Raw genomic sequence first — 16668 nt, 5'->3', positions numbered from 1 at the left:
AAAATTAAATTTAAATTAAAAAAAATAATAATTAAAAAAACTGAAATTATATTAGGAAAGCAGGAAGTGAACAAATGTAACAGTTACTGATTGTAAAAATTAAAATTAATTTTTAAAAAAATGTAACGATATTAGGACAGCAGGAAGTGAACAAATGTAACAGTTACTGATTGTAAAAATGTAAATTAATTTTAAAAAAATGTAACGATATTAGGACAGCAGGAAGTGAACAAATGTAACAGTTACTGATTGTAAAAAATTAAATTTAAATTAAAAAAATAATAATTAAAAAAACTTAAATTATATTAGGAAAGCAGGAAGTGAACAAATGTAACAGTTACTGATTGTGAAAATTAAAATTAATTAAAAAAATGGAACGATATTAGGACAGCAGGAAGTGAACAAATGTAACAGTTACTGATTGTAAAAATTTAAATTTAAATTAAAAAAAATAATTAAAAAAACTTAAATTATATTAGGAAAGCAGGAAGTGAACAAATGTAACAGTTACTGATTGTAAAAATTAAATTTTTTTTTTAAATGTAACGATATTAGGAAAGCCGGAAGTGAACAAATGTAACAGTTACTGATTGTAAAAGTACCAGATGGAGGGGTAGGATTTAATAAGCTTTGCTTCTCCCTACTCCTTTTGGACATGTGGAACTGGGAACTGATTATGTGATGCATTCAATTGTAATCTGATGCATGTTCAAATGTAATAAAACCATTACCATTACCATTCAGGTAAATGATCTGCTTTACGATGCCCACGCTTGGGACCCGTAACAATCGCACGGGTCTGTTCATCGAACCTTTGCTCAGTGACGTGAGGCTCTGTTCCACTTCCACTAAAATCAACTTTCTGTATCCTCCATCTTTGGCCTTCAGCGGGTTGCCACATTTGTGTTGGCATTCCTGTGAGATGCGTTATTATGACTTCAGCATGGAGTCTTTAGTGTCGGGCTGAATGCTCGTGTCTGAATGCAAGCGCATTCCTCCTCCACAGGAAGCCATTAGTCTCCTCCCCGTAACGAACACATGAACAAAGACGTTGGATGACAGACGTCATACATGCATCATGTGGGGTCGGCTTACTGCTGTCACTCGGCCGTCTTACTAAAGCTTCAAGTGTGCAAGATTAAGGTGATAGATGTATGTTTCCACCTCTGTCCTTCGTACCCCCTGCTTCTCCCCCTCCTGCCCCCTGCTGTTAAATCTACCACTGCCCTCCAGGTAAAAATACCCTGGTGTTTACTACATGTGACTAGAATGACGCTTTGATAGGTTGCATTTCCACCCCAGCACAAAAGAAAGAATGCTTTTATCTTGACAAACGATCGCAGGAGAGACGAGCCCACCACTGACTTGGGATTTCTTTCAGCGACTCGACTTCACCCATTAACACTTTAATTTTTATTATTTTTATATATTTTTATTTAATTTTAATTTTAATTTTAATTTTAATTTTAATTTTAATTTTAATTTTAATTTTAATTTTAATTTATTTTAATTTAATTTAATTTAATTTAATTTAATTTAATTTTATTTTTATTTTTATTTTTATTTTTATTTTTATTTTTATTTTTATTTTTATTTTTATTTTTATTTTTATTTTTATTTTTATTTTTATTTTTATTTTACTTCACCCACTAAAACTTTATTTTTATTATTTTTTTATTATTTTATTTTACTTTTATTTACCCAGGCAAGCAATTTAAGAACAAATTCTTATTTACAAACGCAGCCTGAACAAAGAGCAAAAGCACTTTGATGGGAGAAAGGAGTGCTGAAAATAAGAACAACGTTATATAAAATGACAAATATCAATACAGTAAATATGTAATAGAAAAGCATCAAACAACAACATTAAAGCAATGGTATAGTTTATGGTATAAACTTCCATTCTCTCCTCTGAATCTGCTAACAGCTAACAGCTATCAGAGAATAACGAGACTCACCCGTTCCTAAGAAAAGCACCTCATAGTTGCCATCTGCCGCCGTCACCTGGTCCACGGCGATGGTGGTGAACTCATAGTCCACGTTGGTCCGGACCACTAGGGGGCGCTTGTGGACTGGGTACACCGGATTGTGCATGGCGGGGTGATTCCTCATGAAGTTGATCACTTCATCCGGGTAGTCCTTAGTGGACTTCATGTTGGGGGTGAACGTACCTCCAGGGCACTGCAGACGGAACGCAATCAACAACATTCAGCAAGCGCAGGTGAAGAAAAACAGAAAGTCCAGTTTAAAGCCGCTGACGCTGGATTTTACCGACATGGTTTCTATTTGTGGTTAAGCTCAGAGAAAAGTCAATGTTATGCCAGCTTGCGGCGGGATTCACGTGCGGGGTCCTCGTAAGGTTAGACCTTCTAAAGGTGGGACTTACCGTGCCTGGTCGGGGGTACGGGATCTTTCCGGTGTAGGCCACCCACTGGTAATTGGGACCTTCTTTGTGTGCAAAGGGTCCGTTAAAGACCATGCGGATGTCGGCCATGGAGTAGACGCACACTGCCGAGCCTTTGAATACCGACCTAAGACAGGAACAGGCTTGGTAATAATCAGGAACGTCAACAACAATATGGATTATTAAATTCATATGATGTATTGTGTACAAAAGTACTAACCCAGAAACAGAAAAAACTCCATAGATGACAGGATTTTTGGTGTCTTGTGTTGGCTGAATGTAAACATCCCCTGGAAGACAAAAGAATCATTTTAACACGAGAAGCAAAGTACAGCATGGAGTTCCTCGTCAACAATCATCACATCAGCTTCTATGGAGCCAACTTTCTCCGCTTGGAAGCTGAACTTTGAACTTTGTTGAAGAAACATGCTACTGATTATTGGATTTAGAGAAAGTGGGATTGTGTCTTTACGCGGGGAAAATATCACAAATCCCACAAGAAGCTTAAGGAGCGATGTAAAGGTCAGGGCGGTCATGTGACATTTTAACAGGAGTTTAAGCTACAATGGCGTCTTTTATTCTAAAATAACATCAAAATAATTTAGATGACTGTACAGTGAAGAAAATAAGTATTTGAACACCCTGCTATTTTGCTATTTCTCCCACTTAGAAATCATGGAGGGGTCTGAAATTTTCATCGTAGGTGCATGTCCACTGTGAGAGAGATAAACTAAAAAGAAAAATCCAGAAATCACAATGCATGATTTTTTAACAATTTATTTGTGTGATACAGCTGCAAATAAGTATTTGAACACCTGTGTATCATCTAGAATTCTGACCCTGAAAGACCTGTTAGTCTGCCCATTAGAAGTCCACCTGCACTCCATGTATCATCCTGAATCAGATGCACCTGTTTGAGGTCGTTAGCTGCATAAAGACACCTGTCCACCCCATACAATCAGTAAGACTTTAACTTGTAACATGGCGAAGACCAAAGAGCTGTCCAAAGACACCAGAGACAAAATTGTACACCTCCACAAGGCTGGAAAGGGCTACGGAGCAATTACCAAGCAGCTTGGTGAAAAAAGGTCCACTGTTGGAGCTATCATTAGAAAATGGAAGAAGCTAAACATGACGGTCAATCTCAATCGGAGTGGAGCCCCATGCAAGATATCACCTCGTGGGGTCTCAATGATTCTAAGAAAGGTGAGGAATCAGCCCAGAACTACACGACAGGACTTGGTCAATGACCTGAAAAGAGCTGGGACCACCGTTTCCAAGGTTACTGTAGGTAATACACTAAGACGTCATGATGTGAAATCATGCATGGCACGAAAGGTTCCCCTGCTTAAACCAGCACATGTCAAGGCCCGTCTTAAGTTTGCATATGACCATTTGGATGATACAGAGGAGTCATGGGAGAAAGTTTTATGGTCAGATGAGACCAAAATAGAACTTTTTGGTCATAATTCCAATAAGCGTGTTTGGAGGAAGAAGAATGAAGAGTACAATCCGAAGAACACCATCCCTACTGTGAAGCATGGGGGTGGTAGCATCATGCTTTGGGGGTGTTTTTCTGCACATGGGACAGGACGAGTGCACTGCATTAAAGAGAGGATGACTGGGGCCGTGTATTGTGAGATTTTGGGGAACAACCTCCTTCCCTCTGTCAGAGCATTGAAGATGGGTCGTGGCTGGGTCTTCCAACACGACAACGACCCGAAGCACACAGCCAGGAAAACCAAGGAGTGGCTCCGTAAGAAGCATATCAAGGTTCTAGCATGGCCCAGCCAGTCTCCAGACCTGAACCCAATCGAAAATCTTTGGAGGGAGCTCAAACTCCGTGTTTCTCAGCGACAGCCCAGAAACCTGACTGATCTAGAGAAGATCTGTGTGGAGGAGTGGGCCAAGATCCCTCCTGCAGTGTGTGCAAACCTGGTGAAAAACTACAGGAAACGTTTGACCTCTGTAATAGCAAACAAAGGCTACTGTACCAAATATTAACATTCATTTTCTCAGGTGTTCAAATACTTATTAGCAGCTGTATCACACAAATAAATTGTTAAAAAATCATGCATTGTGATTTCTGGATTTTTCTTTTTAGTTTATCTCTCTCACAGTGGACATGCACCTACGATGAAAATTTCAGACCCCTCCATGATTTCTAAGTGGGAGAAATAGCAAAATAGCAGGGTGTTCAAATACTTATTTTCTTCACTGTATATACCTTCTCTGTAGACCTACATCACAATGATTTAGATGACTGTATATACCTTCTCCATAGACCTACATCAAAATAATTTAGATTACTGTATATACCTTCTCCATAGACCTACATCAAAATGATTTAGATGACTGTATATACCTTCTCTGTAAACCTACATCAAAATAATTTCGATTACTGTATATACCTTCTCTGTAGACCTACATCACAATGATTTAGATTACTGTATATACCTTCTCTGTAGACCTACATCAAAATGATTTAGATGACTGTATATACCTTCTCTGTAGACCTACATCAAAATGATTTAGATGACTGTATATACCTTCTCTGTAGACCTACATCAAAATGATTTAGATTACTGTATATACCTTCTCTGTAGACCTACATCAAAATGATTTAGATTACTGTATATACCTTCTCTGTAGACCTACATCACAATGATTTAGATTACTGTATATACCTTCTCCATAGACCTACATCACAATGATTTAGATGACTGTATATACCTTCTCCATAGACCTACATCAAAATGATTTAGATGACTGTATATACCTTCTCCATAGACCTACATCACAATGATTTAGATGACTGTATATACCTTCTCTGTAGACCTACATCAAAATGATTTAGATTACTGTATATACCTTCTCCATAGATCTACATCACAATGATTTAGATTACTGTATATACCTTCTCCATAGACCTACATAACAATGATTTAGATTACTGTATATACCTTCTCCATAGACCTACATAACAATGATTTAGATTGCTGTATATACCTTCTCCATAGACCTACATCAAAATAATTTAGATGACTGTATATACCTTCTCTGTAGACCAACATCACAATGATTTAGATTACTGTATATACCTTCTCCATAGACCTACATCACAATGATTTAGATTACTGTATATACCTTCTCTGTAGACCTACATCACAATGATTTAGATGACTGTATATACCTTCTCTGTAGACCTACATCACAATGATTTAGATTACTGTATATACCTTCTCTGTAGACCTACATCACAATGATTTAGATGACAGTATATACCTTCTCTGTAGACCTACATCAAAATGATTTAGATGACTGTATATACCTTCTCCATAGACCTACATCACAATGATTTAGATGACTGTATATACCTTCTCTGTAGACCTACATGAAAATGATTTAGATGACTGTATATACCTTCTCCATAGACCTACATCAAAATAATTTAGATTACTGTATATACCTTCTCTGTAGACCTACATCACAATGATTTAGATTACTGTATATACCTTCTCCATAGTAGACCTACATCACAATGATTTAGATTACTGTATATACCTTCTCCATAGACCTACATCACAATGATTTAGATTACTGTATATACCTTCTCCATAGACCTACATCACAATGATTTAGATTACTGTATATACCTTCTCCATAGACCTACATGAAAATGATTTAGATGACTGTATATACCTTCTCCGTAGACCTACATCAAAATGATTTAGATTACTGTATATACCTTCTCCATAGACCTACATGAAAATGATTTAGATGACTGTATATACCTTCTCTGTAGACCTACATCAAAATGATTTAGATTACTGTATATACCTTCTCTGTAGACGTACATGAAAATGATTTAGATTACTGTATATACCTTCTCTGTAGACCTACATCAAAATGATTTAGATGACTGTATATACCTTCTCTGTAGACCTACATCAAAATGATTTAGATTACTGTATATACCTTCTCCATAGACCTACATCACATTAATTTAGACTACTGTATATACCTTCTCTGTAGACCTACATCAAAATAATTTAGATTACTGTATATACCTTCTCCATAGACCTACATCAAAATGATTTAGATTACTGTATATACCTTCTCTGTAGACCTACATCACATTAATTTACATTACTGTATATACCTTCTCCATAGACCTACATCAAAATGATTTAGATGACTGTATATACCTTCTCCATAGACCTACATAACAATGATTTAGATTACTGTATATACCTTCGCTGTAGACCTACATCACAATGATTTAGATGACTGTATATACCTTCTCCATAGACCTACATAACAATGATTTAGATTACTGTATATACCTTCTCCATAGACCTACATCACAATGATTTAGATTACTGTATATACCTTCTCCATAGACCTACATCAAAATGATTTAGATTACTGTATATACCTTCTCTGTAGACCTACATAACAATGATTTAGATTACTGTATATACCTTCTCCATAGACCTACATAACAATGATTTAGATGACTGTATATACCTTCTCTGTAGACCTACATGAAAATGATTTAGATGGCACCAAAACCGAATGATCATGATTCGCCCGCGTGTCAGCAGTGACCCTAAAATTGGAGCCCTGTTTACAAAGGTGAGTAGATAAATGAGTAGATTTCTCCGAACTGTACAAGACGGCACACATGGACCCATGTGTCCCAGATTTCTCAGGTGTGTGTCACCTTGGCGGTTGTTCAAAGGCCTTTCAATAATTGTCACCTGTAAAAAAGCAAACGGTGCTTACGGGACTGCAGCTGGGACCAGATGAAAGCAAGAAATGCGTCATGGTGATAAAGACTAGTAGCTATAATCAGGCTCCCTGAGTTGGAGAGCATCAGCCATCCTGTGCATCAGTCCCGAGTCAGTCCCGAGTCAGTCCCGAGTCAGTCCCGAGTCAGTCCCGAGTCAACACAGAGGCTACCATTGTCAGTCACACACATTCCATCCGATGGAAGGAAGGACTTCCGACATCTTGGAAGGAAGTGACATGCAGGGGGAGGGGTTCTTAGATTGCGTAACTGTACCCTGGATGGGCCATAAAATGAGACGAAGGCCAACGTGTGGGTCCGCCATTCATAAGCGTCTCCAAGCAGGACACGTTTGGGGGGTCCTGACCCAATACGTCTTTCATAAATCTCATCATTTGTCTTTTTTTCTATTCAGTCCAATACTTCTACCGACATACAGTATAGATCAGGGGTGGGCAACCTACGGCCCGGGGGCCACATCCGGCCCGCCAAGTGTTTGAATATGGCCCGCCTGTTCTTTCCAAAATATTTCATTGAAACTCAACGTACAACCTGGCATCATGGCTTGAGACAACCTTTTGATGGTCGAAGTAGCTGTTTTATCAATTTCGTTATTTGATGTGGTCTGATGTTTACAAAATGCTCCTGAAAAAAGGGACACAAGCACATAATAATAATAATAATAATAATAATAATAATAATAATAATAATAATAATAATAATAATAATAATAATAATAATAATAATAATAATAATAATACATTCATTTTCTACCACTTATCCTCACGAGGGTCGCAGGGGGTGCTGGAGCCTATCCCAGCTGTCTTGGGGCGAGAGGCGGGGTACACCCTGGACTGGTCGTAATAATAATAATAATAATAATAATAATAATAATAATAATAATAATAATAATAATAATAATAATAATAATAATAATAATAATAATAATACATTAATTTTCTACCGCTTATCCTCACGAGGGTCGCGGGGGGTGCTGGAGCCTATGCCATTGTCTTGGGGCGAGAGGCGGGGTACACCCTGGACTGGTCGTAATAATAATAATAATAATAATAATAATAATAATAATAATAATGATAATAATAATAATAATAATGATAATAATGATAATAATGATAATAATGATAATAATGATAATAATGATAATAATAATAATAATAAATTCATTCATTCATTCATTTTCTACCGCTTTTCCTCGCAAGGGTCGTGGGGGGTGCTGAGCCTATCCCAGCTTCTTGGGGCGAGAGGCGGGGTACACCTGGACTGGTCGTAATAATAATAATAATAATAAAAATAAATTTATAATGCACTTTACATCAAATAAATGATCTCAAAGTGCACATATAGCAGACTACATGACACTTTTACGTGTAAAATATGTGTAAAAATATACGTGTACAAATGGACTTTGCCATAATTTGGCATAAGTACGTAATTTTAAGGATTATTTCAATGTTAACTAAAACCACACTGAAGACTGGGGGGGGGGCATAACGGTCTGCCGCCACCACAACATAAAGACAATGCCGCTTTATAGTGTAAATTTCATACTCACGAAGCTCATCAAAATGCGTCTCCATCCCGTCGGCCCCCGGCACCGAGCAGATGAGCCTGGCCTTCAAGAAGGTGCTCCACTTGTTGACCAGGCAGCAGTGACCTCCATCATCGTTCTACCGCAACGGAAACATTTGATGGTTTCTTATGAGACGCAAAGCGCAGGTGGAACCTCCCACACAGACGTGAACATACTGGTTTGCATCGGGGAGGGTGGCGGGCGGCGTATGATAAACACGTACGCATTGTCATATTTATAGTTTTCCATCTGTGGTGGAGGAAGGAGCTAAGACTGGGGGGATTTAGACAGCGAGCATCGTTAAAAACAATAAACTTTGACGTGAGGATATACAGTAAATGGCAGCCATTGCAGAACCGCATCCTGTGGGCAAAGCCGCTCTACAGTATTCTGTCATAGTTTGAATCCGGTGGTACTTACGTACTTATGTATCAACAGTATATCATTTAATATGGGCTGCCTTTAAGTTAAAGGGGTGGTGGTTGGTTCATTTGGTGACACCTAGTGGCCACAATAATTCATTGAATTGCGCTTATGATGCAGTTAGGACACAAATGGAATATAATACACATCATATGTTACGTAATATTTTCTAATACACTTAATACACCCTGGTTGATTATGTGCATGTAAGTCATTCATTCATTCATTCATTGAATCACAGCCAATCACAGGGCACATATAGACAAACAACCATTCACACTCACATTCATACCTATGGACAATTTGGAGTGGCTAATTAACCTAGCATGTTTTTGGAATGTGGGAGGAACCCGGAGAAAACCCACTCATGCACGGGGAGAACATGCAAACTCCACACAGAGATGGCCGAGGGTGGAATCGAACCCTTGTCTCCTAGCTGTGCGGTCTGCGCGCTAACCACTCGATCACCGTGCCGCCTCATGTAAGTCATTCATTCATTCATTCATTTTCTACTGCTTTTTCCTCACGAGGGTCGCGGGGGTGCTGGAGCCTATCCCAGCTGTCTTGGGGCGAGAGGCGGGGTACACCCTGGACTGGTCGCCAGCCAATCACAGGGCACATATAGACAAACAACCATTCACACTCACATTCATACCTATGGACAATTTGGCGTGGCCAATTAACCTAGCATGTTTTTGGAATGTGGGAGGAAACCGGAGTACCCGGAGAAAACCCACGCATGCACGGGGAGAACATGCAAACTCCACACAGAGATGGCCGAGGGTGGAATCGAACCCTTGTCTCCTAGCTGTGAGGTCTGCGTGCTAACCACTTGACCACCGTGCCGCCCCATGTAAGTCCATGTAATGATATCATACTTGTATGGATTAAGAAATGTTTATATTATATTATATTATATATTGTGTATATTTTCCTAGTTTTGTGTGTTGGAGTCCGAATGACAGAAGCGGGTCTCCTGAGACCATGACAAAACCCACGGCGAGGGGGGCGAGTGTTTGTGTGCCGGGTCAGCGTCTGACCCCCTTCAAATAAATACAGCAGCTGAAATGACCGCCTCATGTCGGCCATATTTCCTCACGTATCGTCTTAGCTGATTCCACTTCGATATCAACAAACTTTGGAAGAAGACCATTTAATATTTCGGACTATCCTGGTCGCTTTGGTGGCCGTGGAAGTCTACTGGCTAAGGATGATGTTGGTAACATTGCTATTTACACTAAAAGTGCATTTGGACTACCAGGCAGAAAAGGTCATGAGGTCAAAAGGTGAGAGGTCAAAGGGCGGTCTGACGCACAGAGGAAGCCATTGTAGACAGGAAGGTTAAAGACGCGTGGATTCCAGCACATCGGTGTGGGCCAAATACGAGTCCGGCATGTAAACATTTCGACACTGCGGGACACTCGCCTCCGGAGACTCCAACCTGTTTTTATACGGACGCTGACGGTCCTTTCGTGATGTTTACACCCCGAAACAAACACGCGGCGTAATGTGTACACACCAGGCAGATGCGGCCAATCCGGGACTGGGTCACGGGAGTCTGGCCCATCTCTGACGACTTCTCCCGGAAGAAGAAGTAGAGTTTGTCATCATTTCTCTCTGCGCTGTCGGGAATGAGGTGGACATGGACGAAAGTGGGATCTGCGGGACATTTATTCTTTACTACTCGTTGATCCAACCGGATCCAACGTAAAGACTACGGACTGATTTACCATTCAGCCATCTGGAGTTGTACTGATCGGTTCGCATGGCGGTCTTGGTCCCCAAAGTCCGGAAAATGGCTGAATCCGTTCCCATGAAGTCAACATAGACTCCAGCGTAAAGTTCGCCATCTGAGGAAGAAATTCAGTTTTCGTGAAATTAAATATTTCCTGAATGAGATCCATTTGGTCTCTTTATTGCACGCCAACGTAACAAAGTCATCGTTTTCCACCGTCACCATCGTAGTGCTTTGTACTACATTATACTAGTATTCTTGTGTGCTCTTGTACAGGGTGACCCAAAAAGATGCGTACCCATGAAAATTTCAATTGTGACTTTGATTAAAAAGCTATTTATTTCAAATTACAACCACACATTATTCAGTTTATGGAAGACCATTCACCAGAGTTTCAGCTATTTCTGTCAATTTTTAGTCAATTTATGGCTTTCCCAAGATGTGTTCCAAATGTCCACCATTGTCAACCAAAGTTGTCAATCACTTTTACACACTCCTCTTTCGGGATGGCTCTTATTTTTGCTGTGATGGCAGTTTTCAGTTCCTCAATAGTTTGTGGATTTCCCTGGTATACATTGTCTTTGAGGAAACCCCACAGATAAAAATCTGGGGGGTTAAGATCTGGGAGTGAGTGCGGGGCCCATTCCACATCGCATCTTCTGCTTATGAGTCTCTCTTCGAACCTCTGCCTCAACCAAGCAAAAAAAAAAATAAGAGCCATCCCGAAAGAGGAGTGTGTAAAAGTGATTGACAACTTTGTCAGACGAGTACAGGTTTGCTTGCAACGGAATGGTGGACATTTGGAACACATCTTGGGAAAGCCATAAATTGACTAAAAATTGACAGAAATAGCTGAAACTCTGGTGAATGGTCTTCCATAAAGTGAATAATGTGTGGTTGTAATTTGAAATAAATAGCTTTTTAATCAAAGTCACAATTGAAATTTTCATGGGTACACATCTTTTTGGGTCACCCTGTACTTTGACATTTAGCCTATTGGGAATAAAAAATATTATTTCCAATATATGTATTGAACTAGATTTTGGAAGCATTTTAGTTAATTAGTAGTTAGTAGGACTATATTACTTTTCTAGAATCCTTCTAAAATAGCAAATTACACATTTGCAGTATTTGTTCATGTATAATTCTTAGTTTATTTCATTTCTATTATATTTTTGACCTTTTTATACATGTGTGTTTTGCTGCTCATTAGTAAAAAAGGGTCTTTTTGCACACCTCCCAAAAATGATTAAAAAAATATGTCACTAGCTTAACAGCTCTTGCAGAAAGGGTCTGTAAAACCTCCCCAGCAAGCATTGACACATTATAAAGTCATAAAAATATATACGCACGTACGTGTGTGCCAATGCACAAGAGTACTACGTGGCAGCCTCGTTAGACCGCAGGAAGGCAAGGTGATTGTACGCCAGCTGCCGTGTAGCCCCCCCAATTAGGGAGCAGGTGTGACTGCAGGAGGCGGCGTGGGGGGGGGGGGGGGGACAAAGACCTCTGTCGCCTCATCCTTTATGTTCAAAATCCTGGTTCTTTGCAGCATGATGACTTTTTAAGATCCATGATTAAAATGTTCATGGGTGATCTCACGTGTAATGTAGTGTAGAGTAGAACGGGCTATGGTAAATTCGGCGCCACAGCTTGAACACGGTGCCCCTTGTATGATGCCAACTGCTGAAAATGGACAGTGAATCCATCTTGGGTGACAACATTTGTTCCGTGCAGGTCAGCTGGCAGTTATGTTGGGAAACGGTGCCAACGATTTACTTCCCACAGAGAAGACTCCATGTCACCTGTGGCGACGATGAGGTCTGGATGTGACCTTGGACCACTTTCATGAACGGACACCGTGTATTTATTTTACAATGTGATGATTCAAGCATCAGCGACGATTCGATACGATTAAAAAATTACTATTATTCAAACTGATTCAATGTTATTGTACAAATTATGTACATTAATCTTACATTTTAAAATAAAGAAGCTGATTGTACAAAAGTGACATTCTTACAGTATTTGTTAAAAAGCAAGCGTGCTTGAAGAGAAACACTTAAAAAAACACTTTAAAAAGTAAAATAATTGTAAATAACTACATCAAATTATATGTAAAGGGGTATCCATTCTAGAAATATGGGCTATTGTTGTATTAATAGAATAATAAAGTGACATTGACAGTTACTATGGTACCCATTATGTCATTGTATAGTCATATCACCACATACTTTATATAGGTACATTATTTAAAAAAAAAAAAAAAATTCTTTATTGCTCTCTGGTTCTACCATATCTTACTTATTGTGTGGAAATATGAGCTAATAACTATAAAAGCAATCTTCACTCGCTAAATGTACTGTAGAAAAGGTCGGTAAGGATAATTCATAATGCCGCCTACAGAGAACATACTAACTCCTTATTTCTAAAATCACAATTACTTCAACTTGCTGATATAGTTAATTTTCAACCCGCTAAAATAATGCATAAAAACAACCAATTTGCTAAAAACGTCATCCAATACTTCTCTATTTCGGTACGAGGTGCATTATTTAAAAAACCAACCCCCCCCCCCCCCAAAAAAAAAACCTTAAACTGTATTATGGAAAGCAGGAAGTGAACAAATGTAACAGTTACTGATTGTAAAAATTTAAATAAAAAAAAATAATTAAAATGAACTTAAATTATATAAGAAAGCAGGAAGTGAACAAATGTAACAGTTACTGATTGTAAAAATTAAAATTAATTAAAAAAATGTAACGATATTAGGAAAAGCAGGAAGTGAACAAATGTAACAGTTACTGATTGTAAAAATTTAAATTTAAATGGAAAAAAAAATAAAAAAAATTAAATTATATTAGGAAAGCAGGAAGTGAACAAATGTAACAGTTACTGATTGTAAAAATTAAAATTATTATTTTTTTAAATGTAACTATATTAGGAAAGCAGGAAGTGAACAAATGTAACAGTTACTGATTGTAAAAGTACCAGATGGAGGGGTAGGATTTAATAAGCTTTGCTTCTTCCTACTCCTTTTGGACATGTGGAACTGGGAACTGATTATGGGATGCACTCAATTGGAATCTGATGCATGTTCAAATGAAATTAAACCATTAGCATTAGCATTAGCATTAGCATTACATCATTTATAGTTATACAGCCAATGAGATGTCGCTAGGAAGGCCCCACCCTCCAACACTGACATCATCACGGCGACTCGAGATACTCACTAATCAAAGCCGAAACGCTGTTGAGCTTCGGGTCGTAGGAGCACTTTCCTTTCCCAGACTCCACTTTGCCGGGCTCCAAGTGAAAAATGTCCTCCTGCAATTGGAAAATCAGAACGAGTTGGAAACGCATTCAGGCCTCTTCATCTTGTCACAGCGATTCCCTTGCGGATGGAAAATGAGGCTCCCTGGGAGTCCTGGGGGACCCTTCAGGTCTGATGAGGGATGGGGTATTAGAATAATGAGTGTTAGTTCATACAAAAAGAGCGTGCAGGGAATGTGAAAGGGGAATTTCAAATCCATCCTAATACTACCACGGAGTACTAGAATACTACAATAATGTCTAGTGTGCTTCTTCTCTTCATAAAGTGCCGGGCCAGAGATCTCCTAACTTCTGAGTGTTCAGGTCTAGTCCTGACACGGTAATCCAGAACAGTGAAAACAAATCTACGAAGTCAGGCGGATGCCCACCGCACCGCATCCCGGAAAAGTTATTGCTGGGAATTTATGAGCAGGAAAAATGGAATCAATGGCGTGTGATGGCATGTCATACGGGCCCCGCCCCGCCCCGCCCCGCCCTGTCGACTAGAAAATCATGTCAAACTTCAACTTCCACCTCCCTGTAGCAACAGAGATGTCTGTCATGGTCTATCAGCACCAAAGACTGGGGCCTGCCAAAACCACTTATCATATTCACCCCCCCCCCACCCCCTTCTGTATCCCGACTCAAATGGGATTAAAATCACGTCTGCACACAAGAAGGTGCTGGCAGGTCTGTCCAGATCAGGGGTGGGCAAACTTTTTGACTTGCGGGCCGCATTGATTGGGGGGGGGGCAGACTGTATAGTATTTTACACGTGACAGTCCATTTGTACACGTATATTTTTACACATATTTTACATGTAAAAGTGTCATGTAGTCTGCTATATGTGCACTTTGAAATCATTTATTTGATGTAAAGTGCGTTATAAATTAATCATTATTATTATTATTATTATTATTACGACCAGTCCAGGGTGTACCCCGCCTCTCGCCCCAAGACAACTGGGATAGGCTCCAGCACCCCCGTGACCCTCGTGAGGATAAGCGGTAAAAAATGAATGAATTATTATTATTATTGTTATTATTATTATTATTATTATTATTACTATTGTTACGACCAGTCCAGGGTGTACCCTGCCTCTCGCCCCAAGACAACTGGCATAGGCTCCAGCACCCCCGCGACCCTCGTGAGGATAAGCGGTAAAAATGAATGAATTATTATTAGTATTATTATTATTATTATTATTACGACCAGTCCAGGGTGTACCCCGCCTCTCGCCCCAAGACAACTGGGATAGGCTCCAGCACCCCCGCGACCCTCGTGAGGATAAGCGGTAAAAAATGAATGAATTATTATTATTATTGTTATTATTATTATTATTATTATTATTATTATTATTATTATTATTATTATTATTATTATTATTATTACGACCAGTCCAGGGTGTACCCCGCCTCTCGCCCCAAGACAACTGGGATAGGCTCCAGCACCCCCGCGACCCTCGTGAGGATAAGCGGTAAAAATGAATGAATTATTATTAGTATTATTATTATTATTATTACGACCAGTCCAGGGTGTACCCCGCCTCTCGCCTCAAGACAACTGGGATAGGCTCCAGCACCCCCGCGACCCTCGTGAGGATAAGCGGTAGAAAATGAATGTATTATTATTATTATTTTAATTATTATTATTATGTGCTTGTGTCCCTTTTTTCAGGAGCATTTTGTAAACATCAGACCACATCAAATAACGAAATTGATAAAACAGCTACTTCAACCATCAAAAGGTTGTCTCAAGCCATGATGCCAGGTTGTACGTTGAGTTTCAATGAAATATTTTGGAAAGAACAGGCGGGCCATATTCAAACACTTGGCGGGCCGGATGTGGCCTCCGGGCCGTAGTTTGCCCACCCCTGGTCCAGATCATCAACATGAAGTTGACATTAAAAAGGTCCAAAATGCGTACTCAGTACCCTAAATATTTCTAGCACCTTTTTTCTATTGTACATCCTCTTGAGAAATGTCGGCATATATTATTTCCGTTGCTGCACAATGAGACGCCTACAGATGGCCGCTGTTTGCTCTGGACTAACACAGTCTGCTGTGGGAGGGGGGGGGCGGGGGGGTTGAGATGCTGACAAGCCCTGCTGCCTCTTCAGGAGAACCTTCAACACATTCCTGATGAAGGAACTGATGGGCGCGACACCTTTCCGATGATTGGTTGTAATCATTCCCATGCGCCTACGACATGCAGACAAACATGGCGGCCATTCGTGTCCTGTTGGGTGTGGATGAGGAAGCATGTGAGGTTAGCGTCGAGAAAAATGAGACATTCAGGGAAGAACGGGTGACCAACAACACAGCATTCCCAGGACACGTGATGGCAAACACAAAGATGTGGGAACGCTCAGACGGAAGGAAATGGTGCATGCAGCGTGGGACCGTGACCCC

The 16668-nt window shown here is 39.6% G+C and overlaps 1 protein-coding gene across 3 annotated transcripts in view; it reads right to left on the bottom strand.

The window, feature by feature from the left end:
• Positions 1-16668, bottom strand: part of LOC131105088 (semaphorin-3F-like) — a 73659-nt gene that overhangs the window by 8045 nt on the left and 48946 nt on the right. For all 3 annotated transcript variants that reach the window (XR_009119894.1, XM_058052884.1, XM_058052974.1), the window contains 7 exons: positions 14179-14272; positions 10941-11060; positions 10730-10869; positions 8770-8884; positions 2625-2694; positions 2387-2531; positions 1959-2181 (listed from right to left, as the gene is read on the bottom strand). Coding sequence is in view for 2 of the 3 variants with exons in the window: in XM_058052884.1 (XP_057908867.1) it covers positions 1959-2181; positions 2387-2531; positions 2625-2694; positions 8770-8884; positions 10730-10869; positions 10941-11060; positions 14179-14272 (907 nt within the window). In the remaining variant the exon portion in view is untranslated. The remainder of the gene's footprint in view (positions 1-1958; positions 2182-2386; positions 2532-2624; positions 2695-8769; positions 8885-10729; positions 10870-10940; positions 11061-14178; positions 14273-16668) is intronic.

This window comes from Doryrhamphus excisus, chromosome 1 (genome assembly GCF_030265055.1).
Source record: "Doryrhamphus excisus isolate RoL2022-K1 chromosome 1, RoL_Dexc_1.0, whole genome shotgun sequence".
Lineage (NCBI taxonomy): Eukaryota > Metazoa > Chordata > Actinopteri > Syngnathiformes > Syngnathidae > Doryrhamphus > Doryrhamphus excisus.
This window is presented reverse-complemented; position numbering and strand designations above follow the sequence as displayed.